Source organism: Aspergillus karnatakaensis (genome assembly GCF_047715665.1).
Source record: "Aspergillus karnatakaensis strain CBS 102800 unplaced genomic scaffold BJY04scaffold_18, whole genome shotgun sequence".
Taxonomy (NCBI): Eukaryota; Fungi; Ascomycota; class Eurotiomycetes; order Eurotiales; family Aspergillaceae; genus Aspergillus; species Aspergillus karnatakaensis.
The window spans coordinates 119,211-144,354 of NW_027395730.1; the positions used below are offsets into that span (position 1 = coordinate 119,211).

The 25,144-nt window shown below is 50.7% G+C and overlaps 10 protein-coding genes across 10 annotated transcripts; 4 read left to right on the forward strand and 6 right to left on the reverse strand.

Moving 5' to 3' along the window:
* Positions 1-375: 375 nt before the first annotated feature.
* Positions 376-1,513, forward strand: BJY04DRAFT_217070 (DUF3431 domain-containing protein; the record flags this gene model as incomplete). The annotated part of the gene is made up of 4 exons (XM_073715935.1): positions 376-505; positions 561-702; positions 767-1,354; positions 1,411-1,513. 4 exons carry the CDS (start codon positions 376-378, stop codon positions 1,511-1,513), a joined length of 963 nt encoding a protein of 320 aa, XP_073572387.1.
* Positions 1,514-1,911: 398 nt separating this feature from the next.
* Positions 1,912-4,134, reverse strand: BJY04DRAFT_186440 (putative GPI-anchored cell wall protein Pst1). Its single transcript, XM_073710904.1, has 3 exons — positions 3,533-4,134; positions 3,102-3,471; positions 1,912-3,044 (listed from the first exon to the last, which is right to left on the reverse strand). Exons 1-3 carry the CDS (start codon positions 3,591-3,593, stop codon positions 2,012-2,014), a joined length of 1,464 nt encoding a protein of 487 aa, XP_073572388.1. The 5' UTR covers positions 3,594-4,134; the 3' UTR covers positions 1,912-2,011.
* A 470-nt stretch (positions 4,135-4,604) lies between these two features.
* BJY04DRAFT_206839 (uncharacterized protein) lies at positions 4,605-6,528 on the reverse strand (the record flags this gene model as incomplete). The annotated part of the gene is made up of 6 exons (XM_073713768.1): positions 4,605-4,765; positions 4,816-4,915; positions 4,962-5,071; positions 5,120-5,813; positions 5,859-6,250; positions 6,297-6,528. 6 exons carry the CDS (start codon positions 6,526-6,528, stop codon positions 4,605-4,607), a joined length of 1,689 nt encoding a protein of 562 aa, XP_073572389.1.
* A 527-nt stretch (positions 6,529-7,055) lies between these two features.
* Positions 7,056-8,931, reverse strand: BJY04DRAFT_206840 (general substrate transporter; the record flags this gene model as incomplete). The annotated part of the gene is made up of 6 exons (XM_073713769.1): positions 7,056-7,304; positions 7,350-7,444; positions 7,495-8,037; positions 8,086-8,395; positions 8,450-8,690; positions 8,759-8,931. The coding sequence occupies 6 exons, from the start codon at positions 8,929-8,931 to the stop codon at positions 7,056-7,058; spliced, it is 1,611 nt and encodes a 536-aa protein (XP_073572390.1).
* A 707-nt stretch (positions 8,932-9,638) lies between these two features.
* On the reverse strand, positions 9,639-11,974 carry BJY04DRAFT_37156 (beta-glucuronidase). Its single transcript, XM_073720229.1, has one exon. The coding sequence runs from the start codon at positions 11,527-11,529 to the stop codon at positions 9,688-9,690; it is 1,842 nt and encodes a 613-aa protein (XP_073572391.1). The 5' UTR covers positions 11,530-11,974; the 3' UTR covers positions 9,639-9,687.
* A 176-nt stretch (positions 11,975-12,150) lies between these two features.
* On the forward strand, positions 12,151-14,848 carry BJY04DRAFT_217075 (Zn(II)2Cys6 transcription factor; the record flags this gene model as incomplete). The annotated part of the gene is made up of 8 exons (XM_073715936.1): positions 12,151-12,268; positions 12,323-12,403; positions 12,456-13,090; positions 13,144-13,349; positions 13,399-13,419; positions 13,471-13,863; positions 13,918-14,234; positions 14,289-14,848. The coding sequence occupies 8 exons, from the start codon at positions 12,151-12,153 to the stop codon at positions 14,846-14,848; spliced, it is 2,331 nt and encodes a 776-aa protein (XP_073572392.1).
* Positions 14,849-14,905: 57 nt separating this feature from the next.
* Positions 14,906-17,169, reverse strand: BJY04DRAFT_217076 (glycoside hydrolase family 154 protein; the record flags this gene model as incomplete). The annotated part of the gene is made up of 3 exons (XM_073715937.1): positions 14,906-15,989; positions 16,039-16,255; positions 16,317-17,169. The coding sequence occupies 3 exons, from the start codon at positions 17,167-17,169 to the stop codon at positions 14,906-14,908; spliced, it is 2,154 nt and encodes a 717-aa protein (XP_073572393.1).
* Positions 17,080-19,090, forward strand: BJY04DRAFT_186451 (glycoside hydrolase family 88 protein). The gene is made up of 2 exons (XM_073710905.1): positions 17,080-17,644; positions 17,691-19,090. Exons 1-2 carry the CDS (start codon positions 17,525-17,527, stop codon positions 19,002-19,004), a joined length of 1,434 nt encoding a protein of 477 aa, XP_073572394.1. The 5' UTR covers positions 17,080-17,524; the 3' UTR covers positions 19,005-19,090.
* Positions 19,091-19,172: 82 nt separating this feature from the next.
* On the forward strand, positions 19,173-21,434 carry BJY04DRAFT_226980 (putative C6 transcription factor). Its single transcript, XM_073718531.1, has 2 exons — positions 19,173-20,555; positions 20,610-21,434. Exons 1-2 carry the CDS (start codon positions 19,214-19,216, stop codon positions 21,395-21,397), a joined length of 2,130 nt encoding a protein of 709 aa, XP_073572395.1. The 5' UTR covers positions 19,173-19,213; the 3' UTR covers positions 21,398-21,434.
* A 39-nt stretch (positions 21,435-21,473) lies between these two features.
* optF (small oligopeptide transporter, OPT family) lies at positions 21,474-24,736 on the reverse strand. Its single transcript, XM_073710906.1, has 6 exons — positions 24,175-24,736; positions 23,870-24,061; positions 22,455-23,782; positions 22,190-22,404; positions 21,855-22,124; positions 21,474-21,782 (listed from the first exon to the last, which is right to left on the reverse strand). The coding sequence occupies exons 1-6, from the start codon at positions 24,226-24,228 to the stop codon at positions 21,589-21,591; spliced, it is 2,253 nt and encodes a 750-aa protein (XP_073572396.1). The 5' UTR covers positions 24,229-24,736; the 3' UTR covers positions 21,474-21,588.
* Between the last annotated feature and the right edge of the window lie 408 nt (positions 24,737-25,144).

Genomic DNA, 25,144 nt, shown 5'->3' on the forward strand with positions numbered 1-25,144 from the left:
TGGCTGCCAACCAGCAAGCTCGCAATAACCATAAGTGGATTAGAGATGGAAAAGGTAGCAATCTCATTGGATCCCTCTGCCCCTTAAATTGCAGCAACCCTGCCGAGATCCCAAAGTTTTGCATTCCAAGCTTGCTGCTTACGTACGTCCGTCGATGTGTTCACCCTCCCGGACTGGGTTAGTGACGACCACCATTTGTCTTCGCCAATTTCACTTCATCTTTCGTTCATGTATCAATTACTCTTATTCTTGGGACCTCCTCGATTCTCGCCCCTTTCTGCTTGTCTCACTCATATATATATATATACATCTATATATATCGTTCAATCTCCCGCGCCGTCTGCAGCTGCCTCCACCCTGGAGAAGTCCGCCCTAATGCCCAAGCGGCGACTCTTTCGGTGGCCTGCTCCCCGAACCACAGGCTTAACGTTTCTGGCTCTGCTGTTGAGCTGTCTGATGCTGTTTGTATATGGCGGGGGCTCGTTTCCTACACCGGGTCGTCGAGGTTTGTTTGCGTGGTAGCCATCCATAGCGGTGGGTAACGCTGACGTCGATCGCAGCAAGAGAATCGCTCCACGACCAAGTCATCCGCCAGCTTTCGGAAATCACATCCTCCTATAGCAATGCCAGCCAAATCGGACTGGTATTAGCCGCTACACAGACAGAAGATCTGCAGTGGCTTCTGGAGTACTGCAAAGAGGCGTGCGTTGTCCCGTCAGTCTTAGCGTACGCGCTGCTTTGTTGGCTAATTTGTCTTGTGCGACAGTGGCCCCGGCACGATCCCCTTCATCTACAGCACCGACGACAAACCAGATCCCCGCCTGCTCCTCCCGCGCACGAATCGAGGCCGCGAAGCCGCGGCTTACCTCTCTTATATAGTTGATCATTACGACAAGCTTCCGCCGTACTCGATCTTCATCCACTCGAATATAAACCAATGGCACAACGACCTTTTCGGCCCCTTTACGAGCCCGGCTCTGCGCAACCTCCGTCTTGATGCGGTCGATGCGATGGGCTATGTTAATCTTCGCTGCGAGCATAACCCCGGCTGCCCCACCAGCGTGCACCCGTGGAATCCAACAGATATCGATATCGAGAAGAAGGACATTCGCGCATTCTTTCCGGAGGTCTATCAAGACATCTTTGACGTTGGCGCCGATCAAGTCCCAGAACACATTGGCAATGTCTGCTGCGGCCAGTTCGCCGTAAGTCGCGAGCGCATCCTGCAGCGGCCGCGGAAGGACTACGAGCGCATGCTGAAATGGGCGGCGGAAACAGAGCGCACCGACAGCTTTGGGGTTGGCTGGGTATATGAAAAGATCTGGCATATCATTTTTGGGATGGAGGAGATATAGTATGCCCTTTGTCTCATTTCTTGCATGCTACTGTGTGACTAACGAGTGTCTACAGCTGCCCCCGATACGAACAATGCCGTTGCGACGTATACGGATGGTGCGGACCACTAGCAGGGACCGGCGAGACACTGCAGGCAGTGCGCGCCGCCGCCGCATAAAATACATGCAACTACCCCTACGTAATATAGACGATTGACGCAATTTCTTTATTTTTACCTTGACTTTGACTTTTCTTATTCTTCTTCTTCTTTCCATACCCACGTTCACATCTTTAAAGCTTTGATTGCGTGGTTGGATTAGCTTGACTTGGTATGTTTTATAATATCACGACCATTGCATGACACGGTGTTGGTGTCGGTGGATTAGGTTGATGCAATTCAGATGCATGAGGAATGTGAGAATGATTTGACTTGGATAGCGGTTGTTGGTATACCCATGCTTTTTTTTACAGTTAGATAGTTTATACTTGGCCCTGCCTAATAGCTAAATTGAGTGCTCTCATTTTGACGACGGCCTTTGACTGTAATCTCTCGATAACCTTTCTATAATATAACAGGTTGATCACTCAAGGTATGTCCTGTCATTCATCATGTACAAGAAAAGAAAACTAACACATGGATATAGCTCATAACAGAAAAACATTTAGGTATCATCAATTAAGCAGTCCCACTCGCGCCGTTCTCATTGCCATCCCCCTCCCCCCGAATCGCCCTCTGGTGCCTTGCGCCCTCAAAGCCCCCATCCAACTCAAACACGGTCCCCTCCCCAACAACCCGTTCACCAATCCGCTCCTCCCTCGGCCTTTCCACCCCGGAAACCTCGTGCACATTCTCGCTATCCAGCATCGGCACATCAGACTCTGAAGGTCTTCTGCGAGGCGGCGGCCGCCCGACTACCGGATTTGTGGTAAAGAATAGGTTGTCGCCTCCTGGACCGCGGGGAGCATCCCCTCCACCCCCGCCAGGTGGGACGGCCGGACCATTTAATCCTGATATCAGGGATGTGGGAACTGGCATTGAAGAAGGGTTCGTTGAGCCCGCCGTCAACGATGACGGCAGGCCAGAAGAAATGTCAGTGGTTGTTGGTGAAGATGCGGTAGCCGTTGAAGTCGAGACCGGGCGGCGCGGGATTCCTCCTGCTGCTGCGGTAGGAGCCGCGGCAGCAGCGACGGGCGCAGCAGAAGAGGTCGTTGGACTCGTCGCCTCGGATATATTCGAGGGCTGTTTCTCCTCGTCCCTGTTGCTCCCCGCTAGCGCGCCGCTAGCTGCACCAGCGGCTCCCGCAGCAGCAGCGTTTACAAGACGGTTCTTCTTCCTCTCGCGGAGGAACAGCCACGCTAGCGCGATGATGATAAGTACACCAACGACGACGCCGACGACGATACCGGCGATTGCGCCACCGCTAAGGCCCGAGTCACCAGAGTCGCCATCTGGGTTGGGGGTGGAGGTAGAGTCTGCGGGTGTTTCGGTTGTTGTTGGTGAGGTTGTTGATGTAGTAGATGTTGTTGAGGTCGAGGTTGAGGAGGGCGCCGCACTTGTCGTCTGGCATGTATACGAATTTTGGAACACCGGCCCATCTTCTTCTTCGCTTCCCGCTTCGTGAAGGGCGTCAATACCGGCACAGCCTGCGGACCCAGTCGCTATGATCTCAGATTGCTCGCCCACGCGCTCGAGCTGTTCGAAGGAGAGCCTGCATACAAAACATTAGCCATCTGGTTGGCTAAGGAAGGGAAACCTGTAAGCATACGTGTTGAAACCGCCATCAAGATGCATCCCCCCATTTACCCTCTCCAAATCATCCATGTTTATGTCAACAAGCGCATTGTTCCCTTGCACATTCAGATCTCCGCCGATGTTCGCCACCTTTCCCAACCCCATTCTTGTAAGCTGCTCATTGCCGCTTACCGTCACGGAACCGCGGATATTCTCAATTTCCGGGAGGTTAAAGCCAACAAGGCCTGTGTCTTGCACGATAAGGTCGCCGCTGATGTTCTTGAGCCCATCGAGGTCCAGAGAGCCGGATGCGGAGGAGGAAATTGTCACACTACCCTGGACGTCGTTGCAGTTGTTGAATGCGCTGTCCGCATCGGATTGGGTGGTTATCGTTACGTCGGAGCCTGGAGGTGTTAGTATTTGGATTGAGACTGGGACAGGTGAGGTGGATCGGGACAGTCGTACATTGGGCCGCGACGGGCCGAATGCCCTCAAGGGCAAGGGTGAGCAATAGAAAGGGTATCATTGCGGTAAAGGTAAGTTATAGATAGAAAACTAGTATACGTCGGTCATCGGAGTAGCACCGGGTATCAAAATCAACAAGATGGCGACAGCATCATCGATGAACACAAGCAAGAAAGAGTCAATCGGATGGCGATGGCTGGAAACTCTTCAAACCGAGGGACCCCGAGGTTTTAAGATGAAGCCGAATGATGGAGCAAACTAAGGGTTTAGTTCGCTTGGCTTGCTTGTCGCCTTTGCCCACGTTCTCGACACATTCGGAGATACGGTTCTGTGCATGGGGTATGGGAAAAGTCTTGTCTGCCGTCTGGACCCATCCCAGCCGCTCAGTGGCAGTTGCAGTCTCATGATCTCATCCACACATCCCTTTTCTCAGGAAGTTGAAGGTTCAAAATGAAAAGATGAGAGAAAAATGCAAGACAAAACACTGCCTCAAAGCCCACTCCAGGGACCACTCCCGATCCAGGGTTCTCCCCACTAGCCTCAGGCTAGTTGCGATCTGAGCTGGCCATTTCCTGATTCTGCTATTTTTATCAGACCCTGGTGGCTGAACTCCAGGCATCGATGTTTTCAAACCTGTGACTGAGTCGTGACTTGGAGCTGTCTTGATTATTTATCTTGTTACCTGCTGGCTTCTGGGCTTCTTGGCCAATGGGAACTTTCAGCCTTGTATTCAGCAGGTTCTCACTGGGGTTGTCGCACTTATCTGCTCCTTTCTAGCCCGTAACTAGCTACTCCGCAGGGTAGCAGTGGCTGGAGTAGGTCTTCAATCTTCAACCTCTCGTTCTCCCGTTCCAAAGTAGCACGGTGGAACTAGATGATTTCTAATCTACACCCGGGAATAACTTATCGCTGCCAGGGTTCTTTTCTCCAACATAATAATAGTCTCATCACTAAGCATGTATCATCAGTGACGTAGATAAATCATAGCTAGGGGGTATATTCTATCTTGGCTCTTGAACAAACTCTATACGTGTATGCCGATTGTTTTACAAAGCCCTCAAGTAGCCGTCAATCAGGAACGTGGACTCCAGACATCAAGGCTGCGAAGTTCGTTCCACTCAGTCTCTAACTGGCGGACAATCCATGAAGTCGGCCAGCCGATTTTCTTCTCGACAAAGTGCAGAAATTCGAAGGAACCGTTATGCTCGACTGGGTGGCGGAGGCAGAATCCATCTAGGGGTCGTTAGTCTCGAAGTTCCAAATAGGCATTTATCGGAATGTACATCTATGCAACAGGTGGCAACCCATGAAGTAGGCGTTGTCAACTGTTTCGTTCGATCGCGATAATCCGATAACGTTAATGAGATGATGTGCGATGGTTTGCTGTTCTCAATTAGTTTAGATCGCAAAGACGAGTGGGATCTTGTACCTCCGCGAGACGTCTCAACCGTGCCAGCTCGTAGTCGCTCACAATTCCTTGATGCTTATGCGAAGTGGCGAGAATAATGCGAGAGGCATGGTAGTATTGTAGGCCAACAACTAGACATTAATTAGCAGGATCGTTTTTTGAGGGTCTGGGTGAATTACCTGCTGGTGGAGATACTAGCCAAAGCTCTGGAAAAGGTCTGTTCTCTGTAGCATTCGCTTCCTTGTATTTTAATGGCTGCCAGCTAATCGGTCGTTCACGGTACCACTGCTCGACACAGTCAGACAGATACTGCCAGTCGCTTTCGTCAAAGCTATGCGCATTAGGCCCTGATCGTAGCTGAATAATTCTGGCACAGAGAAAGATGATTCTGTTGGCGTAGGCTGCATCATCCCGCCGCCGAAAAACGGAAGAATGTTCATAATTCTCCAGATTGAGCTGCATAGGCTGATACTCGACGAGGCAGGCGTAGATAGCCTGTCGCAAAAATTGCCAGCTGACGGCTTCAACCAAGCCTCCAGATGCTGATGACTTTGCCATTGTGTTCATGAGCCGCGTAGAGCCTAGCCAATGGCACTTTTCGTCTGTGGTTCGTTCAAGCTCCTCGTACATGCGCAGGATGACTACAGTAATCAAGAGATTGCCATCGTAAGACCCTTCAGCTGCAGCAAGCGCCTGAATGAGTAGCTCGACGCACTGGCTGTGATACTCCGAGGCTTCCCAGTCATTAGAACCGGATATAATTGCTGCGTGTCGTGCAGACAAGGCCAAAATTGCTTTGAGAACCATAGTATACTGAAGTGCTCTTCGGGGCACTTCAGTCGAAAAATGTGAGTGCTGATCGCAGACATCGAACTATTCTATCAGTAATGCGGTCTACTTAGATGAGGGCCGACGTACCCTGGGAGCGAGGTTTTGGATGAAGGATCGCAAAAGAGAGGCCTCGCGCGTAGTCATAGATGCGGCAGAGCCATGGCGAGGACTGAGAGAGCTCAGGGAGGGCGAAAGACCTGCCCATGTGCTGACGGAGGGTAATGGAGATGGACCGCTGACCGGCTTTGGGGAGATACTGATCGAAGAGGCTGTTCGTCGGTCGTCTGGGCTGGAGCCGGGTAGAGAGGCTATTACATGTCTAGGAATACTAGCATGCGAGACTCCCATGTGAGGACTGGGTGTGCTAGGTAGAAGCGGCGGCGGCGGCGGTGGAAGATAATTGGAGGAGTGATTGGTTTCTCTGACGTCGGGTGCGGCATCCGAATCAGGCTCCTCTGCTGACTCCTCGACAAACATCACTGCAATTATTAGCTTCTGTCCGTAATTGGGGTTTACTGAGCTTACGAGAGTGAGGGACTTCTACCCAAGGCTGTCTCTTGTCCCAAACCAACTCGAACTTGGATGCTGTCCCCTGACTTTTCTGGTAAACATGACGGACAGCTTTGAAGCGAAAAGGCGGGTCAAGGCGACACGCCCGCGACAGGCGAGAACATTCATTACAGGATGCGGCTCCTCCAGCAATGGTGCATTTTATATGGCGAAGACGACAACGCTCACATCCCCTGCCGATTCGCATTGCAAGCAGGAGCTGGCGCCAAAAATGTGAAAGGAAGTCGAGTTGAGGGGTCTACATCGGTGGGTTAGAGGTATCCATCGGGAGCTCTCAGAAGACAGAAGCGAAAGCTATAAAGAGAACAGAATAAGAGATAAGACAGCAGAATGAGAAAGACTTGGAGGGGATTCGGACAAGTGACACTGGACAGGATGACGAGGACGGAGACGGAGACCTCACCTCTCCCCGCAATCCCCGGGATGCTGATTCAGCAGCAGTTCGTGGGCTTTGATTGGTGCCCTCAGCTAGTAGTCCTCTCGTTCAGTGTAGATGCGGGGGATCCCAGAATTCCTGTGGTTTGAATGTGAACAACAGAATTGAACTCTGGAATACTGTCTGAAATTGATCATTGATTGACCATGCAGAAGTCATTTCCATTTCATCTAGGAGAACTATCTCGTGGTCTAGATTGCGGGTAGATATGTAGTTCTACACAGCCTGCAGTAGCACGTACTATGACTCTAGAAGTTTTTTGAGTACTAATGCCTTCTTCAAGCTTCTCCCCTTTGCTGCGCATTCTCCCTCTCCTCCTGGTATGATGTTTTCGTGGTTGCGAACTTCCAGGCAGGGATACGACGCTCGAACAGCTCATCGAGTTCGTTATACGTGCGCCCCTTCGTCTCAGGGAACCACAGGATGCAAGGAATCAGATATACAATCGTGATACCACCGAAGAACAATCCTGTCTTTTGGCCCCAGCCGGCGTATTGGTTCGTGAGCATGAGCGGGACACAGTAGTTCTACATATGTTAGTGGCGACTACAATAGCGGGTTGTCTAACTCACAAATAAGATGCCCGTAAGATACTGAATAGTGACAGCCAACGAGGTTGTTTTGGCACGCAGAGCCGGACTAGATACTTCGACGAGACTAATCCAGCCTTTTAACAATGTCAGTAATAGAATATGACAGCAGGTCATGATATCTCACCAATTGGCGCGAGCGAGTTCGCATACACGAACGCCCAAATGGAGCAAAGAGCAACAAGAGCTTGCCCAGAAGCGCTGGTCTGCTTCATAAACCCAAGGCCTCCGACGATCAAGCAGATAGCCGCCATTAACGCGCCGCCTCCGAGGACAAGAGTCCTTCGCCCGACCTTATCCACAGTATAAAATGCAAGGATGATTCCAACGACCAGAACAACCTGTTTGATGATGTTACCAAGGAAAGGATCGTCCACGCCAGCTAGCTGGAAGAAGTACGTGGTGTATCCAAACATCAGAGGGACACCGACGATATTCTGGAACGTAAATGGGAGAGTAGAGATCACGGCGCGCTTGATGTTGACTCTGCTGGTGAACAATGCTTTCCACTCCGATTTGCTATCAGCCTTTTGCTGGATTGCCTGTGACTCTTCCATCTCAAACTTGATGATCGAGTATTCGTGTTCGAGGTCGTATCCTTCAACGTTTCCAACAAGTTTTCGTAGTGCCTTCTTTCCTTCGTCGTGGCGGCCTTTAGATGCATACCACGCTGCAGATTATTAGTTGGCAGCTGTACAGTGGGGACGGTATTACGAACATGGTGTGTCGGGTAGGTAGAGCATCGGGAACAGCCAAAGGCCAGTAAAAACGAACTCGGAGTAAAAAATGTTGCGAAAAGCCATAGGACTAGTCTCTTCGAGGATTTTGAGCGCAAGGGCCAGGAACACCTGGCCAAGAGAGAAGGCGAGCGAAAAGCTGCCCAAGAGAGCACCTCGGAATTGAGGCATGGCCATCTCTGACATGTAAACCATCGCCGATGTACCCATCATGCCACCCGCACAACCAGCAACAAGTCTGGCAATAAGAAGCACCCACCAGTTGGGCGCCACGACTTGGATAACAATTGACTGCAGTACCGTTAATGTTTTGCGGCCGGCATTTGCACACAAAAGGCAACTTACTAAGGTTAAAAAGAGAGTCACTCCCCACATATTGAACTTCCGCCCAAACCTATCTGCTGTTATAGGTGCAATCGTCTGGATTAGGATAGCAGTGATGAAGTAGCAAGCTGACCAAAGGGAAATATGCTGCGGTTCGATGGCAAGCTTCCCAGTCTCGGGGTCCGTGGATGAACCGAAGTACTGGATAAAGCCTTCGTTGGCGACGATGCTGCCGATGACAGAGTTTGCGTAACCGGCGTACCTATTCACAGGAAGGCGTGAGAAAGTGTTCATCTTGTATAGAGGGCTAAGGTAGCAAGAATCACTCACATTCCAGCCCCAGAAACACCAAGCCCAGTAATATAGAGCCTCCAAAACTTGCGAACACACTGAGCTCGTGTGAGGGAAGCAAATGCCGACGTTGGCTTTGTAGTCTGTTGGTCTGGAGATTTGGCATCTTCTTCGATGTGGAGGACATCCTCCTTGGTCTGTTGCTGTGCCATATTGCCACTGTCCACGTCCACTGTGTCGTTCCAAGAGCCGCTTACAGGAACAGATGCCAGAATGACTTATACACAGAAGATTTCTGGTATTCCGCAAAGAAGTCGCGCTGGGCTCAGGGGTATTTAAGTCGAACCCAAGCACCACGGGTATCATCCCATCCTTCCTTGTCGGGGAGAATGGATCGCGGGGAATCTTTGCCCCCAGGTTAGCGAAAATGCAATTTCTCCATCTAATTGGCCACCCCACAGTACCTAGATCAGCCACGCGAGAGGTGGTTTGGGAAGTTGGAGTGTGGAAAAACCAGCTTTTCGGTATGAGCGGGAATCCGGGGGAGCCATCGGCCGGTCCTTGTTCAGCAAGCCGAAGCATAGACCCATCCCCGGGCCACCGTCTGGACCATACAAAATCCACCCCATGACAATCAGATTCCCCCGGGTAAACTTCGGTTGTTTTCGTGTTGAAGAGTCATGATCGAGGATTGTGGCATCATGTGTGCGTACCTAGGGTGGGACTGTATGGTACTCCAAGTCTGCGTCAGGTAGAAGCAATAGCCGACAATAATGACCCGGCCACAGGCTGCTGGTCATGTCTTGCTTTTGAGAAGGAGCTACAGTACTAGACAGAAATGCCGTAGCTCATGATCTAGAGATATCAAAAATCTAGTGCCTACCTAGATCCAGTATATGTTTTCGATACAAGTAGCATAGGGCACATCATGTTGACATTGGACGTAGGATATACAGAGATCTGAAAGCCTAGCTGCTGAATACATTCTGGTAACGTCCATTCTTCAAGCCTTTCGGCTCTGTCCATCGCTTTCTCAGAGACTGCACTGCGCTCTTTGGCCTTCTGTCTCGAGTGAAAACACCCTTTTTGTTGCCATCAACTCGGAAAATGAAAGTCGCGGGTGTTTGAAAATCTGCAAAGTTCCAGACATGTTCACCCACCACATTGTCAATACGGTCAAACACCCTGTGAGACATTTCCAAGATTCTAGTTTGGTATTCCTCACTCCAAGGCACATCACCAACCGCATGGAGACCAGCCATGGTGTCTGCGCCATACTCAGACATGATAATAGGTTTGTCGTATTTGCTCTGCCAGCTTCGTAGGTCCTTTTCCAGTCCAGGCTCTGCAGCCTCCAGGTTTCCAGTGTTGATGTACCAGCCGTAGTAGCGATTCAGGCACAGAACATCGAACAGATCAGAGATAAAATCAGCTGCTGCATTTGCCTGGTTTTCATTTGCAAAACACAGAGGGCGGGTAGGATCCAATTCACGAGTGAGAGCTACCAAGGGCTCCATATATTCGCGTACGCCCTCTTCGCTCGATGAAGGCTCGTTGGCAATTGCCCACATAACCACTGATGGATGGTTCTTGTCTCGTGCGACAAGCTCCCGGATACCCTGAGCATGGGCTTCCTGAGTCTTGTCATTCATTGTGTCCGGAGAGAAAGTGGGAACCGCTTTCAGTCCAAGAACACCAGCAACTATAGCCAGGTTGAGGCCGACGGCAGCCGTCTCGTCAATGACAACAATACCATGCCTGTCCGCATACTCCAAAACCTCTTCCGCATAGGGATAGTGAGATGTCCTGAAGGAATTGGCACCCATCCACTTCATCAATTGAAAGTCATGAACCATGTAGGCGGGATCATGTCCTTTTCCTCGAACTGGAGTATCTTCGTGTTTTCCGAATCCGGTGAAGTAGAAAGGCTTGTCGTTGATAAGGAATTGATTCCCAGTGACTTTGACTGTTCGAACACCGACTAAGACATCACATATATCCAAAGCCTCGCCACTGTCTTTGGATGTGATCTCGGCACGGAACTGGTATAAGTATGCAGCTCCTGGTTGCCAGAGGTGAACGGAAGTAATTTCCAGACTGCCTCTTTGGGAGCAAGACTGCGCGACAAGAGTCTCGTCTTCGTCCAAAACCGAAACCCTAAACCCGAGGCCGTCTATAACCTGACTCGTCTCTACCTCGTAATCCAGGATGCCAGTCTGTCCTTCTTCGGCTTCACGAGTGTTCACTGATATGCGGCTGATGAATGTCTTGGGCACAGTATATAGCCAGACGGACCGGGCCAACCCTGCATAATTGAAGAAGTCGTGTTGGTAATGTTGCTTTCGGTCGCCATTCTCCAGAACCTCGACCCTTCCTGGAGGGATTGTGTGCCATGTGAGCTCATTGTTCACGGCCACCGTAAGGCGAAATTGTTGTCCCGGATTCACCAAGTCTGTAATATCCGCCTCAAACGGGGTGTATCCTCCAATGTGCTCAACAAGGAATTTGTCATCGATGTAAACGCGTCCTTGATGGGTGGCAGCGTCGAAGCGAAGAAAGTATCGTTGTCCAGACCACAAGCGCGGAACGGTCACTTGCCTCTGATAGAACACCCACCCAACATGGTCGCGAATCTTTCGGTCCACGAAAATGTCATTGTAGCTCGCAGGAACAGGGACCTGTAAGCGCGCGGGTATCTGTCGTTCCCACGGGGATTCTGCTTCAATGTCTGTGGATTGGGCTAATGCGAAGTTCCAAATTCCATCTAGAGAAACCAGTTCTCGAACAGCGTTTGATTGAGGTTTTAGCATTATGACTTCAGTACTCGTAAAACAAGCTGAAATCCGGTATATGGCTTTGGTGTATGAATTCTAGGCGCTGGATCCGGGGCCGTAAGGTGTTGAAAGGTTAGGTGTACCTATTTCAGACGAGGATTTTTAACTGAGGGGCTCAGAGGAGGTTGATGACCCCACGAAGCCTCTTCCTCACGAAGCTCGGTCTCCATTGTCGGCTGAGAGTTCCATAACTCTCGCAAACCACCGGCAAGTGATGCTCCATCTTCCAGAACTCCAAGGGCACCTGTGGGGCGGATCTCGGGTGAAGTGTCGGGGACGATAGCCCGTCCGATCCGAGGTGGTTGTACCGTTGTACTGGAGTACCCGTCAGAAGCTCCGAGCCGGAAAGACACTCTTGGTTATAATTCAGCCGTGGTTCCTCGGTCGGTTACTGAAAACTAGTAGGTTGTCGGTTGCCGAGTTGAGATAGTCGTATGAAATGATAGAACGTTCAATTATCGCTGTTTGGCAACGGTTATTGGAACTGTGCAGCGAGTCATGTGATCAGGTCTTGGCGGGAGCGCTGCTGGGAGTCTCCAGTTCCATCCAACCTGGAGCTGCTGCACGTCTCCCCAATGTCTAATTCTTGTCGGAATGATGGAGCCACTTGATGATTTGCGCTCTGAATCCGAACTTCCTTCGTGTACTGGCTGCAGAAAGCGCAAACTCAAGTGTTCGAGACAGAAGCCCTCTTGCGCCACTTGTGAACGTCTTCGTAAGAACGATCTTGGAAAGCTTCTTTCGCGGGGCGCATGTTGACCATATGCAGACATTCCATGCACATATGAGACGCGGCGGAACAAGCCCGGGCTAAAGAGTGGCGCGGTAGAAAGTCTGAACCAGCGGCTTGGTATGAGCTCCAGCAAGGCGATGCAATTGGCCTCGGCTCACAGTACATATAGAAAAGGTAGAAAGAGCCTTGTTTGGGAATACGCATTCTGGGGAGCAAGAAGACCATCATGCATTCGAAACTGAGTTGGCTCCTCCTCGAGCACCTGCATTTCCTTACGAAACTGCCTTTGGATCCCTCGCCGCAGAGTTGAGACAACTTAATCGCAACCTGTCTACCACATTGAGGCCTCAACCCCAAAATGAAGACATACTCGATGTGAGGCCCCGGAAGCGCAGGAAACGAGATGATCTTCCAACGCATGATGGGGCAAACTTCACCCAAGGATCCAGACCTCATGAGAGATTGGATGTTATTCCTGAAACAGCGGCGAATGGAGTGATAGAGTCCATTCTGGAGGAGCTGCTCGATGCATACTTCACTCATGTCCAGCCTTGGATTCCAATGATTCGGGATCCTGGGTTCCGAATGAAAGTCCGAAGAGAAGAAGAACGGCGGCGACTCACACTTATCCTTCAGGCCATGGCCGTTGCAGCTCTTCGCTATGTTAAACAGGATGGAGAGTATCTATCTGCTCAGTACGTGGAGATCGAGACTGCTCGACTCAGACGCACAGTTCTGCTTGCTGCGCTGGATGATCTTTCTATTGAGAACCTACAGGCGCTTATAATAATCGCTTTCACAGATGTGGGTTCGGAATACATTCCGATCTACTTCGGCTGTACTAAAGTATTCAATAGATAGGGGATGGAAACCTTGACAGAGCGTGGCCAGTCATAGCCTCTCTCAGCAGGACAGTTGAGTACATGGGGTTATCTGTCGAAGAGGAAGAACGCCACCTGCAATTTTCCATCCTAACGCCACCCAAGCCACAGCATGCGTCGATCGAATGGGTGGAGGAAGAAGAGAGGAGAAGAGTATTCTGGAACATTTTCATTCTCGATAGGTTAGTAGCCTCGGTTCAACTCGCCGCGAAAATTGCTAAATACCCACAGGTTTTCTAGTGTCGTCATGGGGTAAATTACCTGTCCAATTCCCTTATCGAAAATCCGAACTAACATGAATAGCTGGAATACAAGTCTGACCGCTGCAGATGTCTGTCGAAGACTTCCAATATGCGGGGGTAAATGGTATACCAATGAACCTGCAGTAACTCCATACCTAGGGATCTGGGATCAGTCGCGAGCCAGCATGGCTGCCATGCTCAGGATGTCACCGAACCACCGCCCTGGTCTTTCACGAATATCCAATGGCGAAACTTCGTCTTCGCGAAGTGCGAGAGGTTCGTCTCGGGTAGCCGATATGTTGACTGTCGGCGCATTTGCCCATTTCGTGGAAGCGATTGAGTCTTTAAGCCAAATCACGACATATTTTCTGCACCCCAATGTCGATTTCAGCAACCGCCAAGAAGTTTCGAATTGGTTGACACGATTCAAAGAGCTCGATCTACGTCTGGTCCAGTAAGTGCCTCAGAACAAAATACGATTTAGCCTCACTAATAGATTTACGAACAGTTGGAGAATGTTTTTACCACAGCAGTGGAAAGACTCGGGTGTGTCCCGCGAGGCGATGCCCGGTGTCATGGACCCGAACATGACAGTAGCAAATGCTACACACAATATCTCGATGATCCTTTTACACCAAAGGATTGCCTATCCTGGGCCAGAGCTGTCAGGCATCCAACTTCCGAGTCTCTGCAGTGCCGAGACGTGTTACACAGCAGCCGTCGAGACGGCGAACATTATCAATAAGTACTTGAAAACGACCCCGTTTTTCCCGGTTTCACCGCAATTGGGCATATGTGCTTTTGTGAGCGCAAAGACTTTGCTGAGTAAGACCATTGCCCTCGAACTTAGGTGAAACTGTGACTCACTGTATGTGGTAGTGCATTCAGAGTACTACAAGTCAGATCTAGCAGCTGAATTTCGATCTTTTGAAGATAGCCTAGAGGAAATGTCTCGGCGATGGGACACAAACCGGTCCAAAGGACTGAACTTTTTTTCTCAGCTTTGTTTACAGCTACGGAGTATGCATGCCTCATCCGGAGGAAACACCTTCCTACATGATGTTCCACCCAACTCTCTTGGCCATACTTTCGAAGGAGAGCCCCCGCCCATAATGGCCCTCGCCAGGGAACATGCACAGGATAGAGCTGATCATCGTACCGTGTATACTCAAGATATCCCGCAATCGGCGGTTTATCAAACGGGGTCTCTGGGCTTTGCAGAGCAATCGCAGCATTCGTCCAATCACCTTGTTGATGAGAGAAATACCGTAGGGAACTGGCACCCCATAAATAACCGTGTTCCTCAGGACCAAGCTAGTGAGGATGAACTCATCTCTATCTCCCAGGTTCTGATGAACAAGGACTTTCTTGAGATGGACCGTATTTTCAGGTTCGGTGACCTACCCTCTATGGACGACTTACCGGGCGATCTATTATAATATATGTGACTATGGAAGTCATGATTCGACAGTGGCATTGCCATCACAATTGATTGGCTACCAGGAGACAGACAAATACTCGTGTGAAGGTCCTCCGTCTTTTCGCAGCGAGAGCTCTGGCTGATCAACCCAGCGTTCTCTTAAACTCTTACCGTGTCTTTTCCAACCGCCATTTGCTTCTTGGGAGATTGCGAATACTTTGGTCACGAGAACAATCTCTTCCTCCTGCCCAATTCCGTTGATCATAGTTTCCACTAGAGGAATGAGGGTCCGTTTCCTCATCAGGTTGGTGTTTGGCTCAGGTTTCAGTGCCGAAACCGTTGTATGCGGGAGGATGTTGGTCACAATCCCTGAGGCACCCTGCTCACTGAGAATAAGAATCGAACTGCTGTCGCCATGACTTGACTCGAATACCCCTTCGGATACTCCAATGTCGCAAGCGTCTGTCAACTCGTTGAAGGATAGTTTGCCCAACTCCAGCGTGTCTTTTTGTCGCCGACCGTTGATGGCAAATCCACCTTCAGCAGTGAACAGTCTTGCGCTACCCTGAGAAGCTCTAATGCGATGTAGTCGAACGTGCCAATCTGGCCATCGATCTGTCGGTGGGATAACTATCGTATCAATCACCACACTTCGGTCTGCCCAGGGATACCAGGTGACAATTCCCGCTGGGACGACTTGCCGAACTTGGCAGCCTTTAACAGCATTGTAGGAATACATAGTTGCATCCCTCAACGTGACATCGGTGCATCGATACTTCATAGCCCAGGTCTGCGTGCCGTCTCGGCTCAAAGCAAGAGCACTATCCGGGGCTAATTGCGCCAGCCCTTGCCCCGAGCCAGCTGGGACAGAAAATCCGAAGGTAGAAGAATAGGCAAATTTGCTGTATTTGGCAACGATACCCTTGAATGGCACGGTCAGGAACTGTGCGAAGGAGAGGAGGAAGTGATGATTGCTATCAGGGTGATTGGAGATTATTTGGCGGGGTGCTTCAAGGACTTGCAGGGCAGTCCTAGGGCTTGGAATGAACTCCGTATCTTGCCAGAAGTGATCTGAGGCCGGTAGACCGATGACTATCAGAGTCTTGAGAGCCCAGTAGATGGACTGTGGGGAGTTGTAGTCTTCTGTTAGATACATTTGCCTGTATCGTTAGTTCAATCATCAATAGTTATGTAGGCTACACCACTTACGGATATGTCCACCCGAGGTTGAGAACCCCATCGCTGGAGAAAATGTCGTTTGAGTGACCTGCCCACCACCGCATGTGCCGGAGCAGGAATCCCTTGACCGCGCCAGGAGTTTCAAGTGGCTCAGGCATATCAGGGACCTGTGCCCAAGCAAGCGCTGCGAAGTATCCAGCACAAGCAAAGCGATACGTCAGTGACCGGCCAAATGGAATTGCAGCACCTTTTTATAGTCATCGTTAGCAAAAGGCCTACTGGACTTGAGCAATGAACACATCTCACACCTGCACTATCGAAGAACCGACAAAACCCACGACCAAAGTCCCTCGCCTGCTGCTGATATCTCTCTGTTCTTTCAGGATTCAAGTCGCCTGCAAACTTAAGATACAGCAACTGGCTGAACTGAATCGCGAAGCTACCAGAGTAGTAATCCGCATTTCGACTTGGTCGTAACATGTTCGCTCTCCCTGTTCTTTGGAAAACTTCAAACTCTTCCTCGTCGATCTCATCGGACCTCCAAACCCCATCACTTGACCAACCATCGGCGATGTAGAATGCATCCAGAACACTTAGATCCGCCTGCAGTAAGTCTTTGACAGAGGAATACTTAACTCCACAGACCTTCACCAGAGCCAGATTTACAAAAACTCGAAACCACAGCCAGTTCGCCCGCGGCATCTCTTTCCCATTGATGCCCTGCAACCACACCACCAGGTTCTTCTGTGCCTTGCCATTCAACCGCTCCCATAAGGCCTCACATGGCGTCACCAACAGTGTAAAGGCAATAACTTCCGCCTCTACCATTCGTTGATCAAAATCCTTAATAGGACCCCAATATTCCTCGTTCTCGGGGTCAGTACCGGATTCAAGTCCAGACAGGACATGCTCAATGAGCTCAGGAAACTCCCCGGCCTGGTCGTCACAGATAAGTGACGCAATCACCCAGAGTGGTCGGGCGAACCCTTCGAGCTGTGCAGCTGTTTCATCAAAATGTGTTCCTATTGCGTGTGGGAGTTTCAGCCGTGCGCAGCCTGGTGAGCGGTAAGGGAAAAGTGGTGCTATAAGGGCTTTTGCTGCGACTATCACGTCGGTGCGTGACTTGAAGGGGTTGTCGCTGAATCCTGCGAGGGGAGGCATATTTGCAGTGGAACTGTGCTTTTGAAGGGCTTGGTCTCAAGGTGTTTTTGGTGAGAACATGGTCAAGAGAGGGGTTTTCAGGGCTGCCACCTGCAAGAGTGGGATCAGAGCTTTACGAAAGATCAGTAAACTGCAGGATAACTCTGGGGGTTCTCCACGCTTACCTTGTTCATGCGACGCGCAAATCCAATAATATTATTGAATCAGGCCGGAGCTGGTGAGGAGAAATGTATGGAGTAGCGGGGGATCGGGAGTCGGGAGAAAGCTCGGCCTCCCCACTCCGGACTCCCATCTATACCAACGCTTCGACCTAGAGAAATGCCATCACACCATCAATCACTGAAGATCAAAAATCATGGGCAGCATTGGAGAACTACCGGTCTTTCGTCGACCGAAGGAGGGACTCCCTGAGCTCTTTGCAGAGAACATAATAGCGAAAATCCTCAGAACTGCTACTGAGCGTCTTGTGGAGAATGTGAGTTCTCTTGAATTGAAGATGTCGCCATACTAAAAGAAAACAGAACCCCCCTTCAAGATTCCCAGAAGTTGTTCCTCAAGATGGCCCTAGTGCTGGATTGTATCGATCTCGCGATATCAGCTTTTGGACATGCGGGTTCTTCCCAGGATGCATCTACTCTCTCCTCGAACGCCTGGTCAAACATCCAAGTAGCGTGAAATTCAGCGCAGAGAAAGGCAAGACCTTGGCTGCCATACGCACCCGTCTAGAAGAACTAGGAAAATCATGGTCAGACCCAATCCACAGCCAGTCATGCCTCACAAACACACACGACATGGGTTTCATCATGATGCCCCATATGCGGCCGCGGTGGGAGCTATACCATGACGAAGCTGCTTTACAGAGTATCGTCACCTCGGCGCGCAACCTGACGACTCGCTTTAACCCCGCAGTACGAGCCATCCGATCCTGGGACGAGGATATTTATGCCCTTGTCACCTCAGGCCGTGGCAAGCCGGGGAATTACATTGTTATCATTGACTCAATGTGCAATCTGGATTTGCTGTTCTATGCAGCGGCACAGACGGGAGAAACTTGGCTCGCTGATATCGCTGTAACCCATGCCCAGACACTTCTCACTTCCCATCTGCGACCAGAACCTTCAAAATCCCAAGAGGGTTTTTCGGAGACGATGTATAGCACTTACCACGTCGTTAACTTCAATCCTGCTACCGGCGCGATTGATGAACGGCTCACGGCGCAGGGGTACAGTTCGACGTCGACGTGGTCTCGCGGTCAGGCGTGGGGAATTTTGGGATACGCGCAAACGTACAACTGGACCGGCAAGGCCGAGTTCCTTGACGCAGCTTGTGGGCTGGCAGAATACTTCCTTTACAAACTGGAGACGGCCCCAGATTGTGTGGAGTTTGAGGTGGAGAGCGCTGAGGGGTTAAGAAAAGTGGGAAGATATGTCCCTATATGGGATTTTGCGGCACCGGTTGAAGAGTACTCTCCTCCGCTAAGAGACACCTCTGCCGGGGTCGCTGCAGCGAATGGTCTATTGCTGCTGTCGCAGGCACTTCTTGCTCAGAGAGAGGATGTGCTTAGCGCGAGGTACCGGGAGGCTGCGTTGAGGATTGTTGAAGAAACGCTTGCGTATTCACTGTCAAAGGAGAAAGCGAAGATTTCCTGGGGTTCTGATGGTAAAATAACTGGAGTTGGGTCGCAGTCGACGAGTAAATTCGAGGCTATCTTGCGGAATGCCACGGTCTCGAATAACGCTGAAGGAGTGCAGCAGATCCGCGATCATGGGCTCGTGTACGCGGATTACTACTTGATTGAGTTTGGAACGAGACTTCTTGGGTTGGGGCTGGCATGATATATTAGAGTAACTAGATGATGATAATGATGATGATAAGAAGAATAATGATTAATGATAAATGTGTTGCTCTTCTTTAGGCAACCGATGATCGGCTCCAGGTGGTGGATGATGATGACTTGTGGACAAAATCTCTCGCGGCCAACAACAACAACTCTCCAGGATGGCCAGCGGTTCAAGCCGCCTTGAGAGGTCACTTTCTCTGCACGATGACCAACCGCGACCCTGATTTCCGACATCAGCTGGGCAGATTTCGTCTTGATCCTACTCCATCGCAATCTTCACAGCTTCCTCTCCCTCCTCCCTCCTCCTTGGCTTCCGTAACCTCTCCGTCTCCTACATCGGCCCCCTCGGCGTCGACGCCCCCTCCGCTTCAACACCGTCCCTCCTCCCGCCCCAAACGTGTCTCAACAGCCTGCGACTTCTGTCGCAAGCGGAAGAAAAAATGTGATTTTCGATACCCCAATTGCTCGGCTTGCACACGAGCTGGTGTCCGCTGCACCATCGCTCCGCCTGGCTCGCAGATCACCAACGCCTCCGTTCCCCGCGACCAGCTCGAAAAACTACAAGATCGAGTACAATGGCTAGAAGAAATCATACGCACCAAAACGGGAATTGCGGTCGCAGATAAGCAGACCGGGAGTACATTGAGCGAGGATGGCGACCCGAATTTGTGGCACCAGCTGCCCGCCATTCTGATCAAGGTCGACCCGAGCAGTCCCCAGGCTAATTCTACGCTGGGAGGTTCTGCAGCGGGTGTCGAGTCCGTCGCAAGTCCAGCTTCAGCGAGTCCATCGGCTGTAGGCACCGAATTGCCAAATGTTGGCGAAATCTTCCGCGACAAGCTCGAGCATCGACGGCCATCAGTCGCTCGACCGGTTGTACCTGTGTCCGCGCCGCGCGTCCTCCGACTTGGTTCATTGGAGGAGGCCGAGCGCGTAGTCGGTCAATACTTTGAGAGCATGGGATACCAGTATCCCTTTCTGAATCGTACCGAATTCATTGATAATCTACGGAGGATCTATGCTGGTGAAGTGCCGACCCCGGAAGTGCACTGCAGCTATCACATTACCATCGGCATAGCCTTGCTGATTCGATCAACGGACGATGCCGAAACAAGAGCGATGGAGTTTTATCGCGCGAGTAACGAGACGCTCCAAATAGCACTGCACAATGAGGACCTCGCTTCACTCCGCGCATTGCTGAGCCTGGCTCTTTATACCATGTTCGCGACAACCGGTCCTAGCGTCTGGCACGTACTGGGTACGGCACTGCGGCTTGCTACAAGTTTAGGTCTACACAAGGCCCGACAACCGACCAACTTAGTCGACGACGAGATGGCGAAGCGCGCTTTTTGGAGTCTGTATAACCTGGACCGGCTCATTGCCAGCACCCTAGGCAGACCGCTCGGTATAGCAGACGAAGACATCACCGTCGCTCTTCCCCTCGAACTAAACGATGACTGGACCGAAGCACCAGGTGCCAGCTCCATGACTATTCCCATACAAGTTATTCGCCTCCGTCTTATCTTTTCCCATATCTATCGCTACTGTAAGCCTCTGTTCCTATGACTTCTGATGTCCAGTTAATAATTGTCCTGTCCAGTGTACAGTACCAACCAACAACCTCCACCCCCCACCGAACTTTCCCTCACCCTCCGCCACTTCCGCCACGAACTCGACGACTGGCGCACCAGCAGCCCCATATACCCCCCAGCCCTCCTCTACTCGACAAGCTACTACGACTATCTCCACGCAACAACCCTCCTCCTCCTCTACCGTCCCTCTCCACGAAACCCAACACCCGATCAAACTAGCATAATCAGCTGCGGAAACGCAAGTATAGCGGTCATCCGGTCCTATTGGGACTCTTACTCCGTTGGGAAACTGAAATGGATTTGGCTTACTCTGTCACAACTGTATTCTGCGGGAATAACGATCCTCTGGTGTTTGAATCGAAATATACACGCCGTGAATGAAGGGCTTGACGCGGTCTGGGAGCCGGTCGAGCAAACAATGCGGCGTGCGATTCAGGCGGTTGTTGTCATCTTGGAGGAGTTCGGGAAGAGAAGGGCTGGTGTTGACCGGCTGGCGGAGACGTTCAGGACGCAAAGTACCACGATCTTCAGCCACTTAGCGTATCAGCAGCAGCAGAGACAACAGCATCAGCAACAACACCAACCAAATATGCTCCCTCCCATCCTCCCCCCTGCGCCAGGTGGTCAAAATTCGATTTTCATGGCGCCGCCGGTGCCCCTTGCGCCGGTGTTGGATGATGTGCTGCTGATTGATTCGAGTGGGAATATGCCTGTGTTGGATCCGCAGATGGCAGAGCAGTTGTTCTACTCTTACGATTGGTTTCAGGAGGAGATGGCGACGTATTATACCTTATAGATTTCCGAAATGTATTTTCTTTTCCTTCCTTAAATCCTATGAAATCGATGGGAATGGTGGGGAATAGACTCATTAATTCAATATTGCCCGAAATATGTGATTAGGTATTATGTATGTAGTGTGATGTAGTCGAGTCTAAGAACATCTATCCAAGATGCATATAGCTGAACCTGTATATAGATTGTATCCCATTATTCCCAAGTATCCGGCCCAAACCATCCCTGCGGAGGAAGGCTCTTCCAGGGTGTGCCCCGACCATCGGCCGTTTTCATGAACACATCGTTCCCCCACCATCTCAACGGACCGGCCGGGAGCATGATGCAGAAGAAGATGATCACTGTAGACACCGCGACGCCGGAGTCTAGTGCTGCGCTAAGAACAAAATCTTACCTTTGAATCAGCCATGTTTTTTTTTTTTTCTCAAAAAGCAGGGAAATAGAAGGGGTGCAGGACTCACTGTACTTGGACCACCAAGCAGGCCTCCTTCGCTTGATAAGTCCATTGAATATGACATTGACAACCCACCATGAAGAGAAATTTATCCCGGTGGCAGGCGGGACCATGCTCATGGCACCGAATGCCACAGGCCAGGAGATGTAGTTCACACTCTTCCAGCGGCGACCGAGGAGATATGTTGCAACGATGACCACGGGGCCGGCGAGGAAAAACCAGAGCAGGTTTCCGTAGATCTGACCGGGTGTAAAGTTGCGGCCCGGACCGAGAGCACCTATACATTGCAACCAGAATTAGCCACTAGAAGTGAGAATAATCTGTCCTTGACATAAGTCTTACCCCAGATTAAGGATGAAGAGTATGTGACTAGGCCGTGAGGACAGGTAAAGCCGCCGTCAGCGTGTGGGGTGCAGATGTTGTCAAAGCGGGTGATCATAAAGACAGTAACACCACATTGCACAATCGCGCCAATGAGAGTTGCTAGGCCTTGTGCGAAAAAGAGAGTGCGCGGTGCGATGTGGAGATAGTGTGCCAGTTTCATGTCGGCGACGAATCTAGATAGTCAGTTGGGTGAATCATCAACATGGTTGCACTTGATACTTACTCTAGTCCTTGCGCAACCGTTACGTATCCGTAGAATTTGAAAGTCATGTTGGCAACCGGTTTACCAAGGAATGCGTAGCCACCGATGAACTCGGTGATCAGGTTGAGTTGGTTACTCGTGATATTTGTGAGAGCTTTGATGATTCCCACTGGAATAAAATAGATGATGGGCAACACAAACGCCAGCAAGACTGCCCATGCTGGGAGTTGTGTATGCCATACTTCACTTGTGACAATGCTCAATACAAACATTAAAAGTGTCACTGCGGCAAACCACCACCAAGGAACCGGGGCATAGGACTCCATGAGACGAGAGTGTATATCCTTCTTGTTACGCCCGCTCCATTGCTCGACCAGGTCCTTTCCATGGTATAATGCTGTGTGAACGAATATCCCAGTTAGGTTCGCAAATGCAACGCCGTAAGTAACAGCGAAGCCTGCAGCAATAAACATTGGAGAGTAGTTCCGATATGCCTCCACGTTGACGGTACCGTCGCGATTCATAACTCGACGGGTGTCGTACATGCGGCCAGTATTGTCAAAGGTATTGGGATCGAGGAGCGGCAGATGAGCAGAATACCACGTGTTCGTGTAATAGATTATGGGAACAAGGACCCAATAGAATAGTGCAAATGACCCCATGACATTCAGCCCAGCCCAAAACGGAACCAGAAGAGGACTGTCATTTGCAAAAACGACTTGAGACCAGTCGAATGTCAAAAGTGACATGCCGAGTCCGCTTTTCTGGCCAAACAGTTGATTGACCACAACATTGGTCGGAACCGCCCAGCAAACAAAACTGAAAAAGCTGAGGCCGATGAAGAGATATCCGGGGACAAAGTACCAGACCGCGCCACCAATGAAAACCAACATGAAAAACCTCAATCGTGTAATAGCCCAGCCATCAGCGATCTGGTTCGATTTAGAATGCAAGGTGGAGAGAAGAGCGGCATTCGACAAAACCTGTGGCCAGATCATAGTGGCGGGTTCCACGAGCCAGCGTGAAACCATCCCAGCTACGCCGAAGCCAAAAAGTTGGGTGGTGATGCATAAGAGTACTTGAAAGCCGCCTTCCGAAGGCATTTCATAGAACTTGACCATTGCCTCTATGATCTGGGTAGCAGCAGCCGACCCAAACGAGACGTTGGCCATAATCGTCACCAAGCCATGCTCTTTGATGTTGAAACGGCGATCCGGATTGAGCCAACCCAGCGGCATCCATCGCGCCCATGCACAGCCGACAGGGTACGCTACAAGCTGGGCGACCAGCGCACTGATCCGGACGCTGGGCTGCCGCAGGCTGAAGAACTGATTCAGTCCACTTCCAATCTAGTGAGTTGGGTCAGTACTTTGAATAGCACTGGACTGGGACTCAACCAAGCAGTGTTGCACCAGAAAGTATTGAGCTGTACATACAATCGTGAAAATGATGCCGATAGTCCACATCCGAACGGTATTGATGGGAAGCTCAACATCGTCTACGGGACGGACAACAGCCCGCACCTCCGGAAAGGGCGAGTCATCCGCATCGTATGGGAGAATCTTCTCGGCGTCGCCATCGTCGAGAATGCCAGTCTCGTTATTTTCCAGGTTCTTTGATGGTGATTCCTAGCAAGCGAGGTGGATTAGCATTTGGCCTGCAGCAGGCGGGCCGATGAGACATTACTCGATGCAGTAATTCTCTAATACTCCAAAGATCAAATGCATCATACGTTTCATACCTTGATTGAGTCTCCGCTGGGAGGGCATTTCCCTGGCCCACTTTCCGCCATCATCCGTAAAATACGAGATCGAAGCCACCAAGATCAAGAGAGGGGCGGAAGCGAGACGCTAGGCCTAGGCGTTTGTTGTTCGATAACAAGATACAGGTGGAGCTGACCTCCTCGGGGTTGATCATCGATCTCGAAGATCAACCGAGTAATTCTGTTCCTGTTAAGCGAGCGATAGTAACATCGAAGTGGAGGGTTGCAGTGTGGTGTTGTCGTAGAGTTCAGTTCAGTTCAGTTCAGGAGAAGCGGAGAAAAGATGCGGCGACTTCATGCCTCAGGCCTACATTTTATCCGTGTTTTTGCTTTTGCTTTAACAGCACATCCTTCTCCTCTGATTGCTAGCTAAGAGAGTCTCTTGTCTTCGAGTATCGACAGTACGAGTATCTAGAGTGTATATTATTCATAACTGGTTTCACAAATACCGCCACTACTTTAGCAGTCCAATAGTGCATGACCCTGCAGGTGAGATCGCAATCGCTGGCGGCATGATCCGCTCTCAATCTCCTCCTTCGAGTGAAACTGACAAGATTCATCCACACTATCAGCAAATTGAACCACCTTCAGCCAGTCATCCACCAGCCCGTGGCTTCTCAAGTTCTTCCAAGCAAAGTGGACTGATACCGGGTCAGAAATCCAGCAAATCCTACGAATGAGGGCAGCCAGCGATGGCGGCCGCACATTGACCCAGCGGCTACAGCCGACCGGTCTCCATCCATGTCAACAAGACCCCACGGCACCATCGCTGAACAGGCAAGTGGTAAGAAAAATGGGCACTGTGCCTCTGCCCGCCGGGCTTCTGCTGTTGCTCCCCCTCTCGAAGTTGAGACTCAACATCTGCAGAGCCTTTTATCCGGCTTCCCTTATATCCGTCCAAAGTCTCTGATATAAAACCATTTGCATCATAGCTTCTCTTTATTCTGAA

What these genes read in the sequence shown, in the direction of transcription:
- BJY04DRAFT_186440 (XM_073710904.1), bottom strand. Translation starts at nt 3,593, where the DNA reads ATGATACCCTTTCTATTGCTCACCCTTGCCCTTGAGGGCATTCGGCCC. An exon ending in TCGGCCCGTCGCGGCCCAAT is followed by an intron (nt 3,472 to 3,532) that starts GTACGACTGTCC and finishes TAACACCTCCAG; the next exon opens with GCTCCGACGTAACGATAACC. An exon ending in CTTGATGGCGGTTTCAACAC is followed by an intron (nt 3,045 to 3,101) that starts GTATGCTTACAG and finishes TTTTGTATGCAG; the next exon opens with GCTCTCCTTCGAACAGCTCG.
- BJY04DRAFT_37156 (XM_073720229.1), bottom strand. Translation starts at nt 11,529, where the DNA reads ATGCTAAAACCTCAATCAAACGCTGTTCGAGAACTGGTTTCTCTAGAT.
- BJY04DRAFT_186451 (XM_073710905.1), top strand. Translation starts at nt 17,525, where the DNA reads ATGGGCAGCATTGGAGAACTACCGGTCTTTCGTCGACCGAAGGAGGGA. An exon ending in CTGAGCGTCTTGTGGAGAAT is followed by an intron (nt 17,645 to 17,690) that starts GTGAGTTCTCTT and finishes AAAAGAAAACAG; the next exon opens with AACCCCCCTTCAAGATTCCC.
- BJY04DRAFT_226980 (XM_073718531.1), top strand. Translation starts at nt 19,214, where the DNA reads ATGACCAACCGCGACCCTGATTTCCGACATCAGCTGGGCAGATTTCGT. An exon ending in TTCCCATATCTATCGCTACT is followed by an intron (nt 20,556 to 20,609) that starts GTAAGCCTCTGT and finishes TGTCCTGTCCAG; the next exon opens with TGTACAGTACCAACCAACAA.
- optF (XM_073710906.1), bottom strand. Translation starts at nt 24,228, where the DNA reads ATGATGGCGGAAAGTGGGCCAGGGAAATGCCCTCCCAGCGGAGACTCA. An exon ending in CCAGCGGAGACTCAATCAAG is followed by an intron (nt 24,062 to 24,174) that starts GTATGAAACGTA and finishes CTCGCTTGCTAG; the next exon opens with GAATCACCATCAAAGAACCT. An exon ending in CTCTTCATCCTTAATCTGGG is followed by an intron (nt 22,125 to 22,189) that starts GTAAGACTTATG and finishes TGCAATGTATAG; the next exon opens with GTGCTCTCGGTCCGGGCCGC.